Consider the following 20,938-nt stretch of genomic DNA (forward strand, 5'->3'; position numbering starts at 1 on the left):
CACACACACACACACACACACACACACACACACACACACACACACACCAGAGACACACACACTGAGTTTGCTGAGTTGGGAATGCAGCTGAAAAAGCGAGGATGGAAGGTAACAAGGCAAAAATAATATGCATTTGAGAACTACATAATCTTGGAAACTTTAGGTAAAATCTTCCTGCAGTTTTTGAGACTTTTTTTTCTCCCTAAGGGATAATTATGTGATCTGTTGTGGGTTAGGCATTAGGTGCCTAAGCTTCTGAACTAAATACAGTATGACAGATACTCTAGATCTCTAATGAGGTCCAATGACCCAAGAGTTCAAAGAGAATCCTGGGGGCAAGAAGGCTTTCATAATTGTGGAATCATAAGAGTTTATGGAAATATGTACTGAGAACACACATGCTGGGCATGCCAACTCTGCTTACATATGAGAAACATAACTGGGATGGAAAGACTAGCACTTAGTGGTCAGGGATTATGTAACTGTGTAATAGAATTTGTGCACAGGAATCTTAGGAGGATAGTTTTTTTATCATTAGTTTAATTAGCTTTCTAAATACAAAGATTATTATAATTAAAAAAATATTTAACACTGTTAAGTTGCTGGACTGTCCCCCCTTGTCCAAATGAGACTTTTTTTTAAAAACCAATAACAGAGTTGATGTAAAACACAGTGTACAAACCCCATGATAACAAGATTATCTTTAAGGGGTTTCACATTACTCATATGTAGCAAAAACACCGTTCTCTTTATATCTTCAGTACAGATGCAAAGAACTATTGAATGTGGAAAGACAATTTAAGAAAACTGATTCTTACCAGGCTCTGCTGTGGATCGAGGTTCTGCTTGCCACATTAGGGAAAAAGAAAGAGAAGACAAACTGTTAGACCAGGTTACATTTATATTAAGCACACCCATCCTTTTGATGACTTTTACACTGTTCAAAATGTGTTTTCCTTCCTCTTTCCCTTCCTTCCCTCCCTCCCTCCCTCCCTCCCTTTATCTTTCCCTCCTCTGTCTCTGTCTCTGTCTGTCTCTGTCTGTCTGTCTCTCCCTCTCTCCCTCCCTCTTTCCTTCCTTCCCTCTGGAAATCTCAGAGAAGAAGGTACAGATCAGCAATTGTTCTGCAACTAATATATTTAGAGCACCCATTCTTAACCTTTAGTGTGTCATGGACCCATAAGTAGTGTGGTGAAGCGTATGGACTCCTTTTTTTGAGTAATGTTTTTAAATGCATAAGATAAAATACATACAATTACAAAGGACACTAATTACATCAAAATAGTTATCAAAATATTTCTCCATCCAAGTTCAGAAGCCTGCTCAAATTTAACCACAGATGCCTTGGGGTCCATGGACCTTCAGGTTAAGAATCTATATCCTGAGAGATTCTTGAGGGAATGAAGAGATTGTTAGGTTCACACAGACAGAGGTAGAACTTGAACCCAGGTCTTTATGACTCTGAGACCAGTTTTTTAGCCATGATCCTGTGTTGCCTTCTTCATACACATACACATGCATTCACACAATGCACACCCACACATACATATGTAGAGGAATACATGTATGTGCACAACAAACACATATGTATACTGCACACACAAGCACACATACATATGTGCACATGGATGTGCAGGGCACATAGTAAATGCTTCACAAATGTTGGTTGGCTCACGTACATATGTATGAGTCTTGCCCCTGACTTTTACTAGCCATGGCACCCTGGACATAGCACTTAATCTCTCCTGTGCCTCAAGCAGTTCGCCTTCACTTACTTTTCTGTAAAACCCGAAAGTCTGGAGAGTCCTGAATCTCAACGCCTTCCCGAAACCAAGTGACTTGCAGTGGGGGTGCTCCTCGGACCCGGCACTCCAGGACAACCACTTGTCCCTCTGAGGCTGTTATGTTTTGCAGTTCCTGAAATTTTAAGGACATGCTTCTAATCAAACTTTTATCCTTTCCCTCCTCAATTAAACAGAAGAAAAGAAGCAATTGTGATATAGAAAAAACAAAAAAAAATAACTGGTGAGTCAAGTGGAAATTAAACCAGCAGATCATCAGGTTTGTATAAAAACCAACCTAATTACATCGGCAAACTGCTTTTTCAAATAGTTTTTGAATACCATGAACCGTGAAAAAACGTATTGTTCTGGATTGAGAATTTTCGCTGCATCTTACAAAACACACACTTATTAATTCAATCCTTATGTTTCTAATTTTTCCTCTCATCCCATTGCTCCTCAAGTCACTGGGCAACTAGAATACAAACCTCTTTCTACAAAGGCTGCATTCGGAGTTAACACAAACTCTCATAAAAATAAAATGCAAAGTTTACACAATGATTCAGCTTAGTTTCTAACAAGCACATTTCCCCCTTCTTCCTTCCTCCTTCTCTCCTCAGTATGTACGCTCCACCTCCCAGTTCAGGGCTTCTTAAGGAAGAGGAGTCATTTGGTATAGTTTTGTTTTCCAGGTTTTAGCAAGGTGTACTGAATTGTGGGACCTTGATAAAGAAACTTAAGTAAACCTTGCCTAGATAAGAAAGAAAGTTAGTTCTGAAGGTATAATTAGAAGAGGTAGATCTTTTGCATGTGATATCAAAAATCCAAAGGTGTAAAAAAAAATACACCCTTTCCCCTTACTTATCTGTCTCTAAGATTAGCTAACAAGGGAAATCTGAAACCTTTAGTCCATACATTGGAGCCTACTTAAACTAAATGTAAATGGGATTAGTTTCATTACTTAAGCTGGACAAAAGAATACTGTATTGGATAAGTGCCACTGAAATATAAGGAGTCACTAAAAGGAAAGCAATAATTTTAGGGGAAGGATATTACATGCAGACCAACTGGAAGACTTTGTATTAAGAGTTGCATTCTTATTTACATCCTGGAAAAAGGAACCATTTGACAAATGGCCTCTCTAGGTCTTCTAGGAATAAGAATAGTGTGCTCTGGAATGCTAAATCCGGAAAAGGGTGTGTGGTGGTGGTGAGGCAAGATCTGTGAAATTTTTGGAAATGTGGATCCATTTGTGAGACTTCTAAGTGAAATAATGCATTCTTATTCACCATTTCTGGGTTATTCACAAAGATGCCTTTATATAAAATTTCCATAACTTCTGACTATCAGAATCTTGGAACCTATGGAACAGATTTACAAGAGGATTCAAATTTGTCAATGATTAAGTTATCAAAAAAACCTTGTGCCAATGTTGTCATTGCCCAAGTTTTCAAAATATGTTATTCCTTAAGATTTACAACAATAGACAGCACAGACTTTGCCCAGAAATATATACAAATAAGGGAACAGAGACAGCCAAGGATAGTCATCCAGGAATCAAACTTCTGAGAGTTGCACTATTTTGTCACAGACAGTTAGCACCTGGATGGTTTGCACTTTCTTCTAATGACTCTACAGTATAGGACCAGTTTAGAAATACTTGCCCTGAAGCTTCAGCTTGCTCTCCTTTTACAAGCTAGCCATGGACTCAGTGTTAAGCAGACTGACATCTGCTGTCTTCTTGTTCCTCATCTCTAACAATCTACCATCTCTATCTCTATCTTCCAACTTGTGGTAATACATTCTGTTTCTTATGGGGAACCTCTTGATTTCATTCAATTTTATGTCCGGGGGACAGGTTCCCTAGAAGGTTGGCTTGATGGGATCATTGCAGGGTAAGTATTACTCACGGGACTTAGACTATCAGCATCAGTTTGTTAAGTGGAAGGCAGTACGGTGTGATGGAGAGAATGCTGCTGTTTCTGGAGTCAGAGCTCCTGGGTTCATATCCCTATTCTTCTACTTGTTATCCTCGGCCCTTTAACATTTCTCATCTGCAAGATGAGAGGGTTTGGCTAGATGAATTCTACAACCCTAGATCTTAGTGTAGATTTTATGTAAGAGGTAAATAATTTTAATTTTTGAGTCTTTTGAGCACTAAATAATCTTCTGAGATCATTTAAAGAAGATAGACATTCATTTTGCTTAGGAGACATTTCATTAAAGAGGCACAAAATCCATAAACCATGAATGCATTCACCCCAGATTCCAAGGCATTGAGGCAGTCAAAACATTGGTTAAGAGTTTGGCTCCTTGATAAGGGAAATGGTTTTTCTTCCTGGCATAGGCCATAGCCAAAAGCATGAAGCTAGTGGGTAAGGCTTGTAACCCAGGAAGAATTTAGTACAGGACCAAGGATCAATCTTACCAGACTGATTCTGAAGCCTTCTGGCAGACCAAGAAACCACAGAACTGACTCAGAATCTACTGGCATGCAGTTACTTGACTGATCAGAGATAATTATTCTCTTCCTTGTGAGTTGTTCTGTCTCCTTGATATTGTTGAAGGACAGGGAGCTAGTCTCTTTAACCAATAGCCAATTCTCTTAAATTCCTTTTGCACTCGTCTGTGCGAAACAATTCGCCACATAATTAATGGGCAGTGTCTTAGTGGAAATAGCCCTGAATTTGGAGCTACAAGCCCTAGATTGGTTTTAATTTTCTCTTTGTGTTTTACTACATGTGTGCCCAAGAGTGTGTCAGATAACTGTGTTTGACCCCAATTTCCTCATCTGTATGTGATATACTACAACCATACTAGGTTTCTGAGGTTCCTTCCAGTTCCAAATCCTTTGGTTTTCCCTTGTCTTCATATGTATTTTTCTCCATGTCTTATTTTTCCCCAATTATATGGGAAATACTTCTGTGGCTGCTTCTTCTTCCTTAGACTTCTACAATACTTGGCAGAGTTCTTTATACATAATAAGTGCTCAATAAATACTGGTTGACTTGGCTACAAAAGAGTCATTAGCACATACATCAAGCAATGTCCTACTAAGATACTATAGAGCTGTTTATTTTGCTTCTACAATTCAATGTTATCTTATATCCAACTTGTGCCAGGGACGAAAAACAAACACACAGGAATGAGCATAGAAGATTTCAAACCTTTGTAAAAATGGGAGGAGTGTATGCAGAATTGGCTCCATCTAGTCGGCAGAGATATGAAGTGGGACTCTGAACCTGAAAAATCAAAATTTTATTGATTACAATTTTAAATACATATATGATTGAGAATGGGGGCTAACAGGAGAGGAAGGGCAATGCTTTCATGAGGTAAACTAGAACTCTAAAAAAAACCCTGCTGTAGTCAATGCTCCTGAGCTGTTCCAAGAATACAAACCTAGTACCTTTTCCCTATTGTACATCTGTTACACTCTAATAATCAAAATGATATTTATAGTAAAATATTTCTCCTTGGGGGAATTTTGTGTTTAAAGATTATTTCCAAAAGGGTTCTGTGTCTGTGATCTGGCAAGAATTTTATTTCCACAGTTCTCAAATATATGATATTCCATATGCATATATATTCAAATAGGGTCTGAAGCTTGTTGTAAAAAATTATCAAGTTCATTGCATTAGTATTAGAAAGGAGAGTTAATTACCTTACATTTAATGATCTGAAATGTAACATTCACTGTCATTGTTAGCCAATATTAGGGGCAGGTGATGGAGAGAAGAAGGATTTTGTTACTGTTGCTCAAGAAAAGGTGTCACAAATTCCACTGAGTGGCAATCCCCGCAAAAAGGTGTGATTTCTGAATTTGTTGATAAGAAAGACCAGAAGCTAGTATGTATTTTGAATTAGCCTAACTTTCTCAGAATCCAGATTTGAGATATGTGTTCCTAAACTTTATTTACATACAACTTACTTAGGTTGTTAAGCAGCTAAATGTGCCAGGGAATCACATAGGCGAAAGCAATGGATTCATTGGAGTTGTGAGCCAAGATGTTGAAAGGAAGAAAGTTTTGATTTAGGAGTCAGGACAGTGTGGGTTAGGATCCTGCCTCAGACCCTGCAGAGGGTGTCTGAAAGTCTTAGTGCAAATCCAAGTTATTAAAACTTCCAATTGCTCTAAGATTTTTGAGAAAGGAGGAAGGAAGAAGGAAGAGAGGGAGGGATGAAGAGAGGGAGAAAGAAGAAAGGGAGGAAGGAAAGAAGATAGAAAATTAGGAAAAGAAGGAGAAATGAAGGAAGGGAGAGAAGAAGGAAGAAAAGGAGAAATGGAGGAAGGAAAGAAGAGAGGAAGGATGAAGAAAGGAAGAGAGGGAGAGATGAAGAGTGTACAGAAGGAAAGGAGGGAGGGATGAAGGGAGGACAGAAGGAAGGTAGTATTGCTTTGGACAATTGCACTAATACTTATGTGACACACTATACAACCTTAGGTAAGTCTCTTACTCTCTCAGGGACTTTGTTTCTTCATCTGCAAATTGGTGAAAATAATAGTATCTAGTTCAAGAGAATGTTGTGAGGATCCAATACCTACAAAATGCTTCAGACATTTTCAAGTGTTAAATAAATACCAATAACAATAATAATTATTATCTTTACTTGGTACAACAGATAATTCACTAAGACTCCAAGTTGCAGATCAGTTAGGTGCTAATCTGCAGTGGTAGAGAGTTTCCTCACCAAGAATTCCCCACATTGATGAAATCACAGGAAGACATATTATTATATTGGACATTAATTGTAATAGATTTAAGATTGGATTAAAATTCTGAAGAACCATAAAATCAGAAAGGCCTTCTAGTTCAAACCCAAATGATGAAACCAAGGTACATAGAGGTTAATGACTTGTCCAAGGTCATATAGGTCATAAGTAGGAGAGCTGGGAAGTGAACTCAGGTCCCATGACTCTAACCTTCAGGGCTCTTTCCAATGCCCTATACTGATTTCTCTGTGGGAGTTTGGGGGGGGGGTAACTTCTATTTTGAATTTCCTCAATAAACAAATTAATTAGTAAATGAATTTTTGAGCCCATGCTAGTAAAACCAAATGTACATGTATATTTGAAGCTTGTGAAAGTGTGTGTCCCCTGTGATCTGCAAATATCATATATCATAGAAGATAGCCACCAAGCACCTTATGAGTTCTCAACAAATGATAATTCCCTGCATGGATATAATTCTGTCTTTTATAGACAAGTCCATGATTAGGGATGATTTTACAGTTTAAGAGAATGAAGAGAGACCCTTTGTAAGAAATGGTAGATCGTTTTTAAAAGGGATATTCATCATGGTACTCTGATATTTTGATTTTAATATGGTTTATTTATTTTAAAAAACAAACTTCCCATCTCTTAGACTGGCTGTAATTATAAATAGTTTATCCTTTTCCTCTCCGTTAAAATGCAACGAAACAAAATAAAAGTTAGAATTGCAACTCTGGATTCTTTGAGGAAGAGAAGTTGGAAAGGGCAAGGAGGGTGGAAAGTGAGAGTGAGGGCGGTAGGGTATTAGAGTCCCAAAGTAGAGAAGAGGAGGGGTGGTAGGATGGGGGAAAATCCGACAGTGGTTAAAGTTGTGCTGGAGAGAAAGCAGTCCTCACATAGGCATGGTCAGGAAGACAAGTTCCCAGGAGAGAAGCATCTGGATTGGAGTGGAGTAAGGTAACAATGTAATGATAATTGGTCATGGGAGACTAAAGTGATCCATGAGAACAGTGTTCTCCAAGAAGTACAAAGCCAGTTGACTTCCCTGGGAAGAAAATATATCCTCTTAGATATTAGAATCTTGAGTCAAAATCCTAATGGCCTCATCCTAGTTATACTTCTGTTAAAAGTGTACAAGTTCATGCAAGGAAAATTGTTGATTGGCAATTTTACTTATTTTTACTACTTGTGTAGCTCCTTGCAGAGGATGGGAAAAAGGGTCATGTGTACTTATACTTTTGGGATTCCTATTTGTAAGATTCAACTAAATGCTTTATGTAATCTGTGAAATTGTTTATTTAGGAATGGATTCTAGTTTTTCAGGTATCTTCTGGTTGAGAAATGGAGCTCCCAAAGGAGAAAAAGTCTAATGGGTAACATGTATAGGAATTAAATATGCCAAAAGGAAGGAATATTATTTCCCTTTCGCTTATTGTTGCTATTCATTGTGTTAAGTATGTCATCTTCAGGGTATATATTTTTTTCACTTTAGTATTATTTCCACTTAGACAGTAAGCAGGGGGTGGTGGCAAGGTGGCCCTGGCGTTAGGAGGACCTGAGTTCAAATCCAGCCTCAGACACTTAACACAAAAACTAGCCATGTGACCTTGGGCAAGTCACTTAACCCCAACTACCCTCCAAAAAAAAAAAGGCAAAAAAAAAAAGATAGTAAGCAATTTAAGGATATACATCTAGATCTCTAAGTATGTTAATAGTTATTAAATCCCCAGTACATCTTAAACAGAACATCAGAATGACCATTATGTTATATTAAGGGACTAGTTATAACTATATATATATCATAACTAATATAACAAGTTATTTTACTGGTGGGGTGTGGTTATGGTATAGGTATTACCTGCTGAACAGGGACAGAGATTGGTTGAATTACGGCTGTAGTCACTCCAGTCTTTGGGGAAGACGATCCCATTGTTAAGGAAACTGAGGTTGTTTTCTTTTGGGCTCTGGAAATATGGAAAAACAAACTGTCAGTGATAAATTTTCCAAGGATTCATTGCATCAAAATGTGTTTTTTCCTAACTTATCTTTGTTGGTGATGTAGTAGGATGAGCTTAAATTTCAGTTTATACATTGGAAATGAAGTGTGCCTAAACAATGGGAGTCTGCAAGTTAAGCTTTAATAATTTAATAATAAAATGTAATGAAATTGTATCAAATTTCAATTCTTGGTATGGATGGATTAGACTTTTAGCACAAAAGACACAGTAGAGAGAAGTAGGATATGGACAACTCTGCTGTTCTCAAAAGAAGAGTTATTTGACTTACAATCCTAAAGGATAAGAAAACATCTGGCAGAATTTCAATCTCCATTAGTGAGCAAATGTTTGGAATCATTAAGTTTGGGTCTCAAAATTTTGGTTTGTTATTCTCAATCTTCCAACAGCTGGTCATTGTTCCAACTGCTAATTTTGTAAAGATGACAATATTTTTGAATCCTTATATTTATATGGCTCTTTAAAACTGACAGAACACTTTATAAATTATTTTATTTAAATCTCATAAGTACCCATTGAGGCAGACACTTGAGGTATATTATTCTAATTTAACAGATGAAGAAATTGAAACTCAGAGATGTTAAATGACTTGCCAAATGTCACATTGATAGAAAGTATCTGAGACAGGATTTGAAGGCTGGTCTTCCTGGTTCCAGGTCCAGCACTTTATATCATGTTGCCCTTCTTTATTAACACTAGGAAATGGAGACGTTGATTGCTTCTTCATTGATAGTTTCAAGGTTTTATTGGAACAAACTCTAGATAATGCAATGCTTTTTATGCAGATCTTATGGTTTTCTGCCTCCTTCCCTCACCTCCCTAAATAAGACATCTAGAGACTATGAAAGCAATCTATATCTATTTATATAGTACTGTCTTTTAAATGGTTTTACTGGATGATACACTTGACTTGGCTCATCTAAAAATAAACTATTGCCTCTTACCTTCTTGACAACTCACTTCGAGTTCAATGACTATTTTTCTATCTATCAATCAAGAAGCATTAATTGAAGAACAAAATGTCAAGAATAACAGGAAGTCAATTAAAACACATGGGAAGGATGGTGGCCTAGCAGTACCAGATCTCTTACTGCGTTATAAAAGTTATTATCAAAACAATCTGGTACTGGCTAAGAAATAGAGTGGTAGATCAGTGGAATAGATTATGTATATAATACATAGCTGTAAATGACATAGTAATTTAGTATTTGATAAATGCAGAGATCTAAGATTTGGCATAAGAACTCTCTACCTGACAAAAAATGCTGGGAAAATCATAAAGTGCTTTGGAAGAAACTAGGTATAGGTCAACATCTTACACCATATAACAACATAAGGTCAAAATGGGTACATGATTTAGACATAAAGGATGATAGCATAAGCCAATTAGGGGAGCATGGACTAATTTATCCATCAAATCTATAGGTAAAGGAAGAATTTATTACCAAACAATACATAGAGAACATTACAGGATGTAAAATGAACAATACATTAAATTAAAAAAAACTTTTTGCATAAACATCAATGCAGTCAAGATGAGGCAAAGCAGAAAACTGGGAAATTTTTAATAGCAAGTTTCTCTGATAAAGGCTTCATTTTTCAAACGTATAGAGAATTGAATCAAATTTGTAAGAATATGAATCATTCATCAGTTGACTGGTCAAAAGAAACAGATTTTAGAAGAGGAAATCAAAGTATCTATAGTCATAAGAAAAAATAATCTAAATCACTACTGATTAGAGAAATGAAAATTATAATAACTCTGAGGTGCTATCCCATGCCCATCAGATTGGCTATCATGACAGAAAAGGAAAACAACAAGGGAGTGTGGAAAAATTGGAACACTAATGCACTGTTGGAAGAGCAGTGGACTGATCCAACTATTCTGGAGGGCAAATATGTTTTGGCATGATACACTAGGTTTGTATCCCAAAGAAAAGTGAAAAAGAACAATTTGTACAAAAATATTTATAGCAGCTTTTTTTTGTGGTGTCAAAGAACTGGAAATTAAGGGGCTGGCCATCAATTGGGGAAATGGTTGAACAATTGTGGTATATGATTATGATGGAATACTATTGTACTTTAAGAAATGATAAGCAGCATGCTATCAGAAAAAGCTGGAAAGACTTACATGAACTGATGCAAAGTGAAGTGAACAGAACCAGGATACAGTAAAAGCAATGACTGATTGTGAATGATTTAACTATTCTCAGCACTACAATGATACAAGACAATTCCAAAGGGTGTAAGATGAAAAATGCTATCTACCTCCAGTGAAAGAACTGATGGAATCTAAATGCAGATGAAAACTGCACTTTAAAAACTTATTTTGAAAAAGCTAGAAAAAGATCAAAATGAAAATTACCAATTAAATACTAAATTAGAAATAATGAAAACTAGAGGAGAGATTAATAATATTGAAATTAAGAAAACTATTGAATTAATAAATAAAACTAAGAGTTGGTTTTATGAAAAAAACAATAAAATTGATAGAACTTTATTCAATATGATAAAAAGAGAAGAAAACCAAATTATGAGTATCAGAAATGAAAAGGGTGAATCTACCTCCAATGAAGAGGAAATTAAAACAATAATTAGGAATTCTTTTGCCCAGTTGTATACACATAAATTTGATAATCTAAATGAAATGGATGAATATTTACAAAAATATAAGTTGCCCAGATTAACTGAAGAGGAAAAAAATTACTTAAGTAACCCCATCTCAGAAAAAGAAATTGAACAAGCCATCAACAAACTCCCTAGGAAAAAATCTCCAGGGCCCGATGGATTTACTAGCAAATTCTATCAAACACTTAAAGAACAATTGATTCCAATACTCTACAAACTATTTGGGAAGACTGGTGAAGAAGTAGTCCTACAAAATTCTTTTTATAACACAAATATGGTATTGATACCTAAATCAGGAAGAGACAAAATGGAGAAAGAAAATTATAGACCAATTTCCCTCATGAATATAGATGCAAAAATTTTAAATAAAATATTAGCAAGAAGACTACAGCAACTCATCACAAGAATAATACACTTTGATCAGGTAGGATTTATTCCAGGAATGCAAGGATGGTGTAATATTAGGAAAACCATCAGTATAATTGATCATATCCATAATAAAAGTAGCAGAAACCATATGATTATCTCAATAGATGCAGAAAAGGCTTTTAACAAAATACAACATCCATTCCTATTAAAGCACTAGAAAGAATAGGAATAAATGGCATCTTCCTTAAAATAATAAGTAGCATCTATTTAAAGCCACCAGCAAGTATTATATGTAATGGGGATAAGCTAGAAGCATTTCCAATAAGATCAGGGGTGAAACAAGGATGTCCACTATTACCCCTCTTATTAAATTTGGTACTAGAAATATTGAGAGTAGTAATTAGAGAATAAAAAGAAACTAAAGGAATCAAGTTAGGTAAAGAAGAGACTAAGCTATCACTCAGGTAAAGAAGAGACTAAGCTATCACTCTTTACAGATGATATGATGATATGTTTAGAGAATCAAGTAAAAAACTACCTGAGACAATAAATAAATTTGGTAAAGTTGCAGGATACAAAATAAACCCACATAAATCCTTGGTATTCCTATATATTTCTAACAAAACACAACAGAAAGAGATATCCCATTTAAACTTTTTTTTTTTTTTAAGCAATCAGGGTTAAGTAACTTGCTCAAGATTAAGTGGCCAGTTATTTCTGGGTGTGGTGCTAAGTATCTGCGCCAGGATTTGATCCCCAGGTCATCCTGATGCTGGAGCTGGTGCTCTTACTCGCTGAGCCACCCGGCCGCCCCTAAGCAATTGGGGTTAAGTAACTTGCTCAAGGTTACTCGGTCAGGTGTTTCTGGGTGGGTGCTAAGTGTCTGAGCCTGGGATTCGATCTCCAGGTCTTCTCAACACTGGAGCCGGTGCTCTTACTTGCTGTGCTACCTGGCCGCCCCCCATTTAAACTTACTGTAGATATTATAAAATATTTGGGAGTCTACCTGCCAAAACAAATACAGGACCTATATGAACACAACTACAAAACACTTTTCACACAAATAAAGTCAGATCCAACTAATTGGAAAAACATCAGTTGCTCATGGCTGGGTTGAGCTAACATAATAAAAACAACAATTTTACCTAAATTAAATTACATATTCAGTGCCATACCAATCAGTCTACCAAAAATTACTTTATACATCTAGGAAAAATAATAACAAAATTCATTTGGAAGAACAAAAGGTCTAAAATATGTAGGGAATTAATGAAAAGAAATGGCTAGGGAAGTGTAATGGTAATGTGATTTGACCCCTTTGTATTGGCAAGTAAGCAGGTACATAGCACTTAGTAATTGATCAAACTTCTGTGAAAGAGACAGAAGGTATGGGGGCGGCCAGGTAGCACAGCGAGTAAGAGCACGGGCTCCAGTGTTGAGAAGACCTGGAGATCGAATCCCGGGCTCAGACACTTAGCACCCACCCAGAAACACCTGGCCGTGTAACCTTGAGCAAGTTACTTAACCCCAATTGCCCAATTGCTTAGGGGCGGCCAGGTGGCTCAGCGAGTAAGAGCACCGGCTCCAGTGTTGGGATGACCTGGAGATCGAATCCCGGGCTCAGGCACTCAGCACCACACCCAGAAATAACTGGCCGTGTAACCTTGATCAAGTTACTTAACCCTGATTGCTTTAAAAAAAAAAAAACAGAAGGTATGAACCCCTGTTCCTCACATAACAGGAAGGAGTTGGCTGAAACAGGAAGTAGCTAATGCTATGTATATAGGAAAAGCCCCAGAGAGGCACAGTCAGAATTTTTTAGGAGAAGATGGATGGATAAGGTGATTGTGATTTTTTTTAAATAAATTTTTTGGTCTTTATTAATTCCTTTTGTTTACTTTTAGTTTACAGGATTCAATTCCTATGATGGCATACAAGTATAGGATCTGCAAATACTTTCACATTAGACATTAGTCAGCTTATAAAGACTCATTGTATCAGATGGAATGAAAAATGGGAAAGAGGAAACAAAACCAAAGAAGAAAAAGAAAAAGATCTGGTAGTTTGCTTCAATCTGGATTCAAACTCAGTTCTTTCTACTTCTTTCTCTGGATGTAGACATCTCTCTCAATCATGAGTCTTTTGAGATTGACTTATAACACTGCATTGCTGAGAAGAGTCCAGTTTATCAAAGTTGGTCATCACACTTATGTTGTGTCTGTAATTGTGTACAAATTCCTCTTGGCTCTACTCTTCTCACTCAGCCTCAGTTCATATAAGCCTCTACAGGTAAATATGTAGTCCATCTGTTCCTTGTTTTCTTACAGCACATAGTATTCCATTACATGTTTATACCACAATTTGTTCGGCCATTCCCTAATTGATCAGTACTCCCTTAATATCAAATTCTTTGCCACTACAAAAAGAGCTGCTATAAATAATTTTGTACATATGGATCTTCCTCCCACTTCTATGATCTCTTTGGGATACAACCCTAGAAGTGGTATTGCTGGGTTAAAGGGTATGAAATTATTTATAGCACTTTGGGCAAAATTCCAGATTGCTCTCCAGAAAGGTTGGATCAGATCACAACTCCATCACCAATGCATTAGTGTTCCAATTTGTCCACATCCTCTCCAGCATTTGCCATTTTCCTGTTTTGTCATCTTAGCCAATCTGGCCAGTGAGATGTGGTACCTCAGAGTTGTTTTCATTTTCATTTCTCTAATCAATAGTGATTTAGAGCATTTTTTCATATGATTATAGATATCTTTAATTTCTTCCTCTGAAAACTGCTTGTTCATATCCTTTGACCATTTATCAATTAGGGAATGACTTCTATTCTTATAGATTTGACTCAATTCTCTGTATATTTTGGAAATGAGACCTTTATCAGATATGCTGGTTATAAAAATTCTTTCCCATTTTCCCACTTCCCTCTTAATCTTGGTTATGTTGGCTTTGTTTATACAGAAGCTTTTCAATTTAATGTAATCAAAATTATCCATTTTGCATTTTATAATGCTCTCTAATTCTTGTTTGGTCATAAAGTCTTACCCTCTCCACAGATCTGACAGGTAAACTATTCCTTGCTTTCTGAGATTGCTTATAGTATCAACTTTTATACTTAGATCGTACACCCATTTAGACTTGATTTTGGTATATGGTGTTAGATAATGGTCTATGCCCAGTTTCTGCCATACTATATTCCAGTTTTCCCAGCAGTTTTTGTCAAATAGTGAGTTCTTATCCCCAAAACTGGGGTCTTTGGGTTTATCAAACAATTGATTACTATAGTCATTGACTGCTGAATCTAGTGTGCCCAGTCTATTCCATTGATCCGCTACTATATTTCTTAGCCAGTACCAAGTAGTTTTGATGACTGCTGCTTTATAGTACAGATTAAAATCTGGTATACCTAGTCTACCTTCCCTAGCATTTCTTTTCATTAATTCCCTTAATATTCTGGACTGTTTGTTCTTCCAAATGAATTTTGTTACTATTTTTTTCTAGCTCTATAAAGTAGTTTTTTGGTAAATTGATTGGTATGGTGCTAAATATATAATTTAATTTAGGTAAAATTGTCATTTTTATTATATTAGCTCAAACCACCCATGAGCAATTGATATTTTTCCAATTAGTTAGATCTGACTTTATTTGTGTGAAAATGTTTTGTAGTTGTGTTCATGTAGGTCCTGTATTTGTTTTGGCAGGTAGATTCCCAGATATTTTATAATGTCTACAGTAACTTTAAATGGGATTTCTCTTTCTATCTCTTGCTGTTGAATTTCATTAGAAATATACAGTAATGCTGAGGATTTATGTGGGTTTATTTTATATCCTGCAACTTTGCCAAATTTTTTTATTGTCTCAAGTAATTTTTTACTTGATTCTCTAGGATTCTCTAACTATATCATCATTATCATCTGCAAAGAGTGATAGCTTGGTCTCTTCTTTGCCTGATTTGACTCCTTTGATTCCTTTTTCTTCTCTAATTGCTACTGCTAACATTTCTAGTACCAGACTGAATAAGAGCGGTGATAGTGGACACTCTTGTTTCACCCCTGATCTTATTGGAAATGCTTCTAGCTTATCCCCATTACATATAATACTTGCTGATGGCTTTAAATAGATGCTACTTATAATTTTAAGGAAGACTCCATTCATTCCTATACTTTCCAGTGTTTTTAATAGGAATGGATGTTGTATTTTGTCAAAAGCCTTTTCTGTATCTATTGTGATAATCATGTGGTTTCTGCTAGTTTTATTGTTGACACGATCAATTATACTGATGATTTTCCTAATATTAAACTGTCCTTGCATTCCTGGAATAAATCCTACCTGATCAAAGTGTATTATTCTTATGATAAGTTGCTGTAGTCTTTAGCTGATATTTTATCTAAAATTTTTGCATCTATATTCATGAGGGAAATTGGTGTATAATTTCCTTTTTCTGTTTTATCTCTTCCTGATTTAGGTATCAGCACCATATTTGTGTCATGAAAAAAATTTGGTAGGACTTCACTAATTTTCCCAAATAGTTTGTGGAGTATTGGAATCAGTTGTTCTTTAAATGTTTGATAGAATTCGCTAGTAAATCCATCTGGCCCTGGAGATTTTTTCCTAGGGAGTTTGTTGATGGCTTGTTCAATTTCTTTTTTTTTTTTTTTGGCTTTTTGGAGGGCAGTTGGGGTTAAGTAACTTGCCCAAGGTTACACAGCTAGGTTTTTTGTGTGGGTGTTAAGTGTCTAAGGCCTGAACTGAACTTGGGTTCTCCTGACTCTGGGGCCAGCATTTTACTCACTGCAACACCTAGCCGCCCCCTGTTCTATTTCTTTTTCTGAGATGGGGTTATTTAAGTAATTTACTTCCTCTTCAGTTAATCTGTCAAATTTATGTGCATACAATTGGGAAAAATAATTCCTAATTATTGTTTTGATTTCCTCTTCATTGGAGGTAGATTTACCCTTTTCATTTTAATACTCATAATTTGGTCTTCTTTCTTTTTTTAATCATATTGACTGTCTATCAATTTTATTGTTTTTTTCATAAAACCAATTCTTAGTTTTATTTGTTAATTCAATAGTTTTCTTAATTTCAATACTATTAATCTCTCCTTTAGTTTTCAATATTCCTAATTTAGTATTTAATTGGGGATTTTCAATTTGTTCTTTTTCTAGCTTTTTCAATTGCATGCTCAATTCATTGACCTCCCTTTTCTCTAATTTATTCACGTTATGGACTCAGGGATAGAAAACTTCCCCTAAGAACTGCCTTTGCTGCATCCCACAAATTTTCATATGTTGTCTCATTATTGTCATTCTCTTGAATGAAGTTACTGATTGTTTCTATAATTTCTTGTTTGACTCACTCATTCTTTAGGATTAAATTGTTTAATTTCCAATTAGTTTTTAGTCTGTCTTTCCATGGCCCTTTATTGCATATGATTTTTATTGCATCATGATCTGAGAAGGATGCATTTAATATTTCTGCCTTTCTGCACTGAATTGTCAGGTTTTTATGCCCTAGTACATGGTCGATTTTTGAGTATGTGCCATAAACTGCTGAGAAGAAAGTATATTCCTTTTTATCCCCATTCAGTTTTCTCCAGAGATCTATCACATCTAGCCTCTCTAAAATTCTATTTGCCTCCTTAACTTCTTTCTTGTTTATTTTGAGGTGAGATTTATCAAGCTCAGAGAAGGGGAGATTAAGGTCTCCCACTAGTATAGTTTTGCTATCTGTTTCTTCCTCTAATTCCCTTAACTTCTCCTCTAGGAATTTGGACACTATACCACTTGGTACATATATGTTAAGTAATGATATTGCTTCATTCTCGATGGCACCTTTTAGCAGGATATTAGTTTCCTTCCTTATCTCTTTTAATTAGATTTATTTTTGCTTTATCTGAGATAAGGATTGCTACCCCTGCTTTTTTTACTTTAGCTGAGGCATAATATATTCTATTCCAGCCTTTTACCTTTACCCTGTGGTATCCCTTTGTTTCAAATGCATTACTTATAGACAGCATATTGTAGGATTATGGTTTTTAATCCATTCTGCTATCTGCCTCTGTTTTATGGGAGAGTTCATCCCATTCACATTCTCAGTAATGATGACTATCTGTCTCTTTTCCTCCATCTGATTATCTCTCCTGCCTATGTTTTTGTTTCTTCTTTCTCACTTCCCCTCCTTAAGGTTTTCCTTTGGATTACCACCTCCCTCAGTGTTACCTCCCTGTGACCCCCCCTTCTTTACCTACCCTCTCCCCTTACTATTTACCTCCCTTTTAATCTCCCCTTTTTATTCCCCCCTTATTCTCCTACTGCCTATAGGACACAATAGATTTTTATACTTATCAGAGTATGTTATTTCCCCTTTGGCCCTAAACCAATGAGAGTAAATTTCATACAGTGCTCCTCTTCCTCCCTTCTTTCCCTCTATTTAATGAGTTTTTGTGTATTTTCATGTTAGAATCTAAAACTTAATGTTGATCCCTGTTTGAACTAGAACCAGTGAGACTAATGTTCAAATGATGTTCCTCTCCCTCTTTCCCTCTACTCTACTATAGTGTGTTTTGATGCCTCTTTGTATGGCATAATTTACCTTTTTCTGTCTCATCCTTTCCTTTTATCCCATTACAGTCCCTTTGACCCCCTTAATAAGGTTTTTTTTTTTATCATCAGATTGGTTCACTTATACCCACACCCTCTATCTATGTATAACCCCTTTAAAGGTCATGATAATCATATAAATTTTGATATTGACAGTTATCAGCTTCTCATGTAGGGATGTAAACATTTTGCTCTTATTGCATCCCAAGCAATGTGCATATGTGCATGAGTGTGCGTGTGTGCATGTGTGTATGTGTGTGTGTTTTCCTTGTTTACCTTTTTATGTCTTTCTTGAGTTTTGTAATTGGAGATCAAATTTTCCATTGAGCTCTGGCTTTTTCATCAGGAAAGTCTGGAAATCCCTCATTTCATTAAATGACCATCTCCTTGCCTGAAAGATTATGCTCAATCCTTGGTTGCAGTCCTAGCTCTTTTGCCTTATGAAATATCAAATTCCAATCCCTCCGATCTTTTAATGTAGAAGCTGCTAGGTCCTGTGTGATCCTGACTGTAGTTCCACAATATTTGAATTGTTTCTTTTGGCTGTTTGCAGTATTTTCTCCTTAATCTTGTAATCCTGGAATTTGGCTACTATATTTCTTGGAGTTTCAATTTGAGATCTCTTTCAGGAGGATACTGGTGAATTCTTTTGATAACTATTTTACCTTCTGATTCTAGGACTTCAGGACAGTTTTCTTTGACAATCTCTTGGAGGATGTTGTCCAGGATGCTTTTTTCATCGTGGTTTTCTGGTAGACCAATAATTCTTTTTTTTTTTTTTTTGCCTTTTGGAGGGCAATTTGAGTTAATTAACTTGCCCAAGGTTACATGGGTAGTTTTTTCTTTTTTTTGTGTGGGTGTTAAGTGTCTGAGGCCTGAAAGGAACTCGGGTCCTCCTGATTCCTGGCCAGTGCTTTACTCACTGCACCACCTAACAGCCCCTAGACCAATAATTCTTAAGTTATCTCTCCTGGATCTGTTCTCCAGGTTAGTTGTTTTTCCAGTCAGATATTTTACACTTTCTTCGAATTTTTCTTCATGTTTTGTTTGATTGACTCTTGGTATATCATAGAGTCCTGAGTTTCAATTTGACTGATTATAATTTTTAGTGAATTATTCTCTTCAGTTAGTTTTCGAAGGTCCTTTTTTAGGGAGGTATTTTCTCCAATTATTTCACTAATTTTACTTTTTAAGGATTTGTTTTCTTCAGTGAGACTTTTTTCCATTTGTTCGCTGTAGATTTAAATTTACCTTCTACCTAATTTGGCTTTTTACATCTTTCTTGAGCTCCTCCAAGAATGCTTTTTGGGCTTGAGACAAGTTGATATTTCCTTCTGTGGTCTCAGGTGTGAGAATAGAGTCCATGTTGTGCTCTGTATTTGGCTGTTCTTGCTCACTATAATAAGCTCTAATAGATTTTCTTGCCTTCCCCTTCTCCTCAGCTTCCTTTCTTCCCATTGTAATTTCCTATTTCCTAATTTCTCAGGCTGGGAACTAAGGGCCTGGTTGTTGACTTTGTGTGTTGTAGCCTCTGGGGGTCTAGATTGAGGCCAAAGTCAGGACTCTTAGTGTTTCCCCTGAGGCTGACAGAGTAATTTGTCGGGGAGGGGTGGTCTGGCCACTTCAGATTTCTGCTTCTATGCCCCTGGGCTACATCTCAGGCAGGCTTTTGATGGTCAGGTAAAGTGGGGCTTGTTGGGACCCCTGCCCCTTTTCTCTTCAGACACCTTGCTACCGTAGTTACACCCTGTCTTAGTGACTCCTAAACCTGAGGCTATTTTCCCTAATTCAGGATTTTACTCTAGGTGGGACTTTTATCTCTGAGTTTTCTTGGTCAGGGAGGGGGAATCTGAGCAGCCAGAGTTTACTTTGCCATCTTGGCCCCTGGAAAATCAGGCAGGTGATTTTTAAACTTCCAGGCTGGGGGCTTGGTGAGAGGGCTTCGAATCACCCTTGGGGTAGGTGAATCTGCTGGCTGGGGCTCCTTCTCTCTCTGCTGTAGTCTGTTCTGTAGGCTGAGCTTCTGCAGCCCCCACGTGGTGCTCTATACTCCCCCTGCTTGGACCCAGGTAGGCACTTTCCTGGGCTGGATTCTGCCATGCTCTGTCTTCCAGTAGATTCTGACACTCCAAAATCCATTCAGATTCACTTTTTAAAGTTTAGTGATGGGATTCACAGAGGAGCTTAGAAAAGTTACTGCTTCCATTCTGCCATCTTGGCTCCACCCCTGATTGTGATTTTTTGAACTAGCTGTAGAAGCCTGAGGAAGCATGACCAGGATGCAGGGACTTTGTCTGTTTGTGGCTTGGTTGAGCCTTAAATTCCCAGGAGCAGAAATTGTGAAGGATTTGAGATGGACTGAACCCTGTGAACTTCAATGTGGAGCGGGACCTACCCAGAGAGCTGGACAAGAAACTGGGAGTTGTCTGCCATTGAAGCCAGGTGACAATCTGGTGAATCCAGGTAGAATCTTGGACCATAGAAGGGGATCCAGGGAATCTGAGAACTGGCCCCAAGTCAAGATGTAAGAACTATCTATGGGTACTGAGTAATGATGAAATTGTAGTTTACTAGTGACCTAGGGGTGGAGGGTTTGTGTATTTTCTAACTTAGTGATTAATGATACTTAGTGATTGATTGTTGAATAAGTGACTGATTGAGTTAATTTAGTGTGCCCCATATGTGGAAGACCTTGAATATTGTGCTTTGAGATGATTGTTCTTTGTTCTAAATATTGTGACCACTTTGGTGAAAACTATGTGGCCATTTTAATGATAAGCTGTTGTGAATACTGTATTTTGATTTTCTGTGATAAGT

The 20,938-nt window shown here is 36.7% G+C and overlaps 1 protein-coding gene across 6 annotated transcripts in view; it reads right to left on the bottom strand.

The window, feature by feature from the left end:
• Positions 1-20,938, bottom strand: part of PALLD (palladin, cytoskeletal associated protein) — a 543,092-nt gene that overhangs the window by 293,748 nt on the left and 228,406 nt on the right. For all 6 annotated transcript variants that reach the window (XM_069097213.1, XM_069097225.1, XM_069097232.1 and 3 more), the window contains 4 exons: positions 8,354-8,459; positions 4,949-5,023; positions 1,776-1,917; positions 819-842 (listed from right to left, as the gene is read on the bottom strand). In XM_069097213.1, coding sequence (XP_068953314.1) covers positions 819-842; positions 1,776-1,917; positions 4,949-5,023; positions 8,354-8,459 — 347 coding nt within the window. The remainder of the gene's footprint in view (positions 1-818; positions 843-1,775; positions 1,918-4,948; positions 5,024-8,353; positions 8,460-20,938) is intronic.

This window comes from Petaurus breviceps, unplaced genomic scaffold, assembly GCF_028583685.1.
Source record: "Petaurus breviceps papuanus isolate PSGF00001 unplaced genomic scaffold, PetGlider_PUasm1.0 126, whole genome shotgun sequence".
NCBI classification, from domain to species: domain Eukaryota; kingdom Metazoa; phylum Chordata; class Mammalia; order Diprotodontia; family Petauridae; genus Petaurus; species Petaurus breviceps.